Source organism: Camelina sativa, chromosome 13, assembly GCF_000633955.1.
Source record: "Camelina sativa cultivar DH55 chromosome 13, Cs, whole genome shotgun sequence".
Lineage (NCBI taxonomy): Eukaryota > Viridiplantae > Streptophyta > Magnoliopsida > Brassicales > Brassicaceae > Camelina > Camelina sativa.
In genome coordinates this window covers 21,255,794-21,258,245 of record NC_025697.1, presented here as the reverse complement: position 1 = coordinate 21,258,245, position 2,452 = coordinate 21,255,794, and the positions used below count along the sequence as shown (strand labels likewise).

General features: G+C 33.0%; 1 protein-coding gene across 2 annotated transcripts; it reads right to left on the bottom strand.

Annotated features, from left to right (window-relative positions):
* LOC104737360 lies at positions 1-1,371 on the bottom strand. 2 transcript variants are annotated; one of them, XM_010457527.2, is made up of 5 exons: positions 1,153-1,371; positions 998-1,061; positions 816-924; positions 398-693; positions 1-312 (listed from the first exon to the last, which is right to left on the bottom strand). In XM_010457527.2, the coding sequence occupies exons 2-5, from the start codon at positions 1,057-1,059 to the stop codon at positions 255-257; spliced, it is 525 nt and encodes a 174-aa protein (XP_010455829.1). In that variant the 5' UTR covers positions 1,060-1,061; positions 1,153-1,371; the 3' UTR covers positions 1-254. The 2 variants fall into 2 exon arrangements, with proteins under 2 accessions (XP_010455829.1, XP_010455828.1); XM_010457526.2 differs by having other exon boundaries at positions 998-1,371.

The window sequence follows — 2,452 nt, the reverse complement described above, 5'->3', positions numbered from 1 at the left end:
ATAAAAGTTAAAAAGGCTGATTACGTAGTAAAACTTTAAGGAAAGTTAAATTCAATGACAACTGCCGCCTGCCGGTGAGAAGAATCAAACTCACCACCTCTCTTGTTCTCATACCCACTTTAAACTATTATTAACATGACGACCGCTCCAATAGTCAATCGAATTGGGCCAAAAGCACAAACTTGTATTGCTTGGTTTCAGGGCCCCACTAGTAATTGGACAAAGTGAAACCTTTGGACAGTCTCGGTGGATACTTAAGATATTTCTTTTAGATGTGATTCCAATGCTCGCAAGGACGACAAATTATCTTTTCTGCCAAATTTTAAAAGTAAGGCTTTCACAGAAAATAAATTAACCATCATACTACAGGAAAAATATATCCTAATTAATTACTTACCTAAGCATTAACAGAATGTCGCATTGGAGAGTGCATAAAAATTTCGGCCCTTCATTGCATCTGTTTAGCCTCTCAAAAAGCACGGCATATGTTGGCCTGAGGGCGTGTCCAAGACTCCAGCGAATACGATTCAAAGGGCCATCGAGATCCGGTGTAGATGTTTCTGTCCGGCTAATGATTTTGAGTTTGACGTACTGATCAATGAGTTCTCGGACATGAATCCTGTCGATGTAATACTCTTTGGCCAAGATAAGCAATAGCTTCTTACGATCTTCGCATGAGAGACTCAAGTAGGCCTACGCATATGCAGGAAAACTCATCAACCCCGAGTATATATCCGTACACACTCACTACACACATGACACATATTCCTTGTAAATATGAACAAACACACGAATGTACAAAATCTTATCCTTACCACTCTGAATTCATCGAGAACGGTGTCCAACATATTGGTTCTACTCATTGAAATAGCCAAATGCATCTTCTCACGCACTTCATCAAAGTCGCCACTTTTGGATAACCCTCTTTATCAATTTAAAAAGATATGAATTACAACTTTATCATCAGTATCGAGATGGAATTATCAAAATGCATTACCCTTTGTCGCCAATAGTAATAGGAAGATGAATAACGTGCGATGGCTGAAAATTCGAGCTCATTACTATATAACAAGAACAACACATACGTTTCAAAAATTACGGTAATTACTAACTAAATTCAAACCAGAGATATAGTCACGTAAAAAATCATACGTTCTATTGGGTTCGTATGCCTAAACGTTCAATATAATTTGAAGGGGGAAAAAACACACGACGGGTGCCTATTACGACATAATGTTCACAAGAATCTTATGCTTGCTCAATACTTTTACGTTGGCCAATCCACACCAGGAAAAACAAAAGAATAATAAAATAAAACAAATACAGAGCATATGAGTTACTGCTCACTGCTCGTAAGAAATAGTATGCTGGGTTTTTATGCTCACTGCTCGTAAGAATATAAATAATGAAATTTGCTAATTATCATCCGTGTTTTACTAAGTCACAAAATAATTTATTTATGAAAGCCAAAATCTTTGTTGCCTATTTTTAGGATATTGTTCATTCTCATAATACCTGATTTAACGCTAAGAAAACGGATCGAGATGCGTAAGTGCCCATATTGCGGCAACTGTCATTTACACATCTTCTATTTGTTAAAGTAGGAATATTATAGGAGGATTTTTTTGTGAACACCGAGTCGCACAACAAGAAAAATTGTCCACATCCGCAAATTAGCTACAAACATGTTGTGACTAAGTAATTTTGTACAACAAATAAGACACAATCTTGAAAGTGCAAAATCCTTAACTATTTTGTGTCTAATTTGTGGCCATGGATACAAAACCACAAACATTTCTTGTTATTATTTGTGGCACGTTAGTTACATATAGCCACAAATTTTTTCTTAACTATATAACCACGACATAGTCAAGCATATCTTCTGGCAAAAGATAATTACAACCGAAATCCCCTATAAAATAAAATGGAAGTACACAACTTTTTTTTGTATACTATATAATTTTTATAAGTTGGTTACAAAATATGTTATAGATTAAATATAGATTGGTTACAAAAAAGGTTATAGATTAATTGGTCAATCTGTGGGCTATATTAATACACTTAAGAATATATTTTAAAGAATCATCTTGAATAGAATATTCCAATGATTTATACAATTTCCAAAATAAATTTTTTAGTATTCCATGTATTGTTACAAAATATATATTATTAGCATAAAAAAGAATAAAATATTGGCAATATATTACATTTAATCGTGATTTCTGAGATCTTATTGTGCAGTTAAAAATAAAATTCTACCTAAGCACGAGTCATATTAAAACACTTTTACCAAACATGTTCAAAAATTAAAATAAAAACAAACAACAATCATAACCATTTCTCAAACATAAAATTACAAAATTAACAATATAAAATTTACCAAATAGGCGTTTTTTTCAAGCCATCATATTTAGCATATGATTTTATTGCATAATGTTTTATCCAAAAAAAC

Excerpts from the sequence above, each read along its gene's own strand:
- LOC104737360 (XM_010457526.2), bottom strand. The coding sequence starts at position 1,083 with ATGTGTTGTTCTTGTTATATAGTAATGAGCTCGAATTTTCAGCCATCG. Across the intron at positions 925-997 it reads ATTACTATTGGCGACAAAGG|AGGGTTATCCAAAAGTGGCG; the intron begins GTAATGCATTTT and ends AAATTGATAAAG. Across the intron at positions 694-815 it reads TTCTCGATGAATTCAGAGTG|GCCTACTTGAGTCTCTCATG; the intron begins GTAAGGATAAGA and ends GCATATGCGTAG.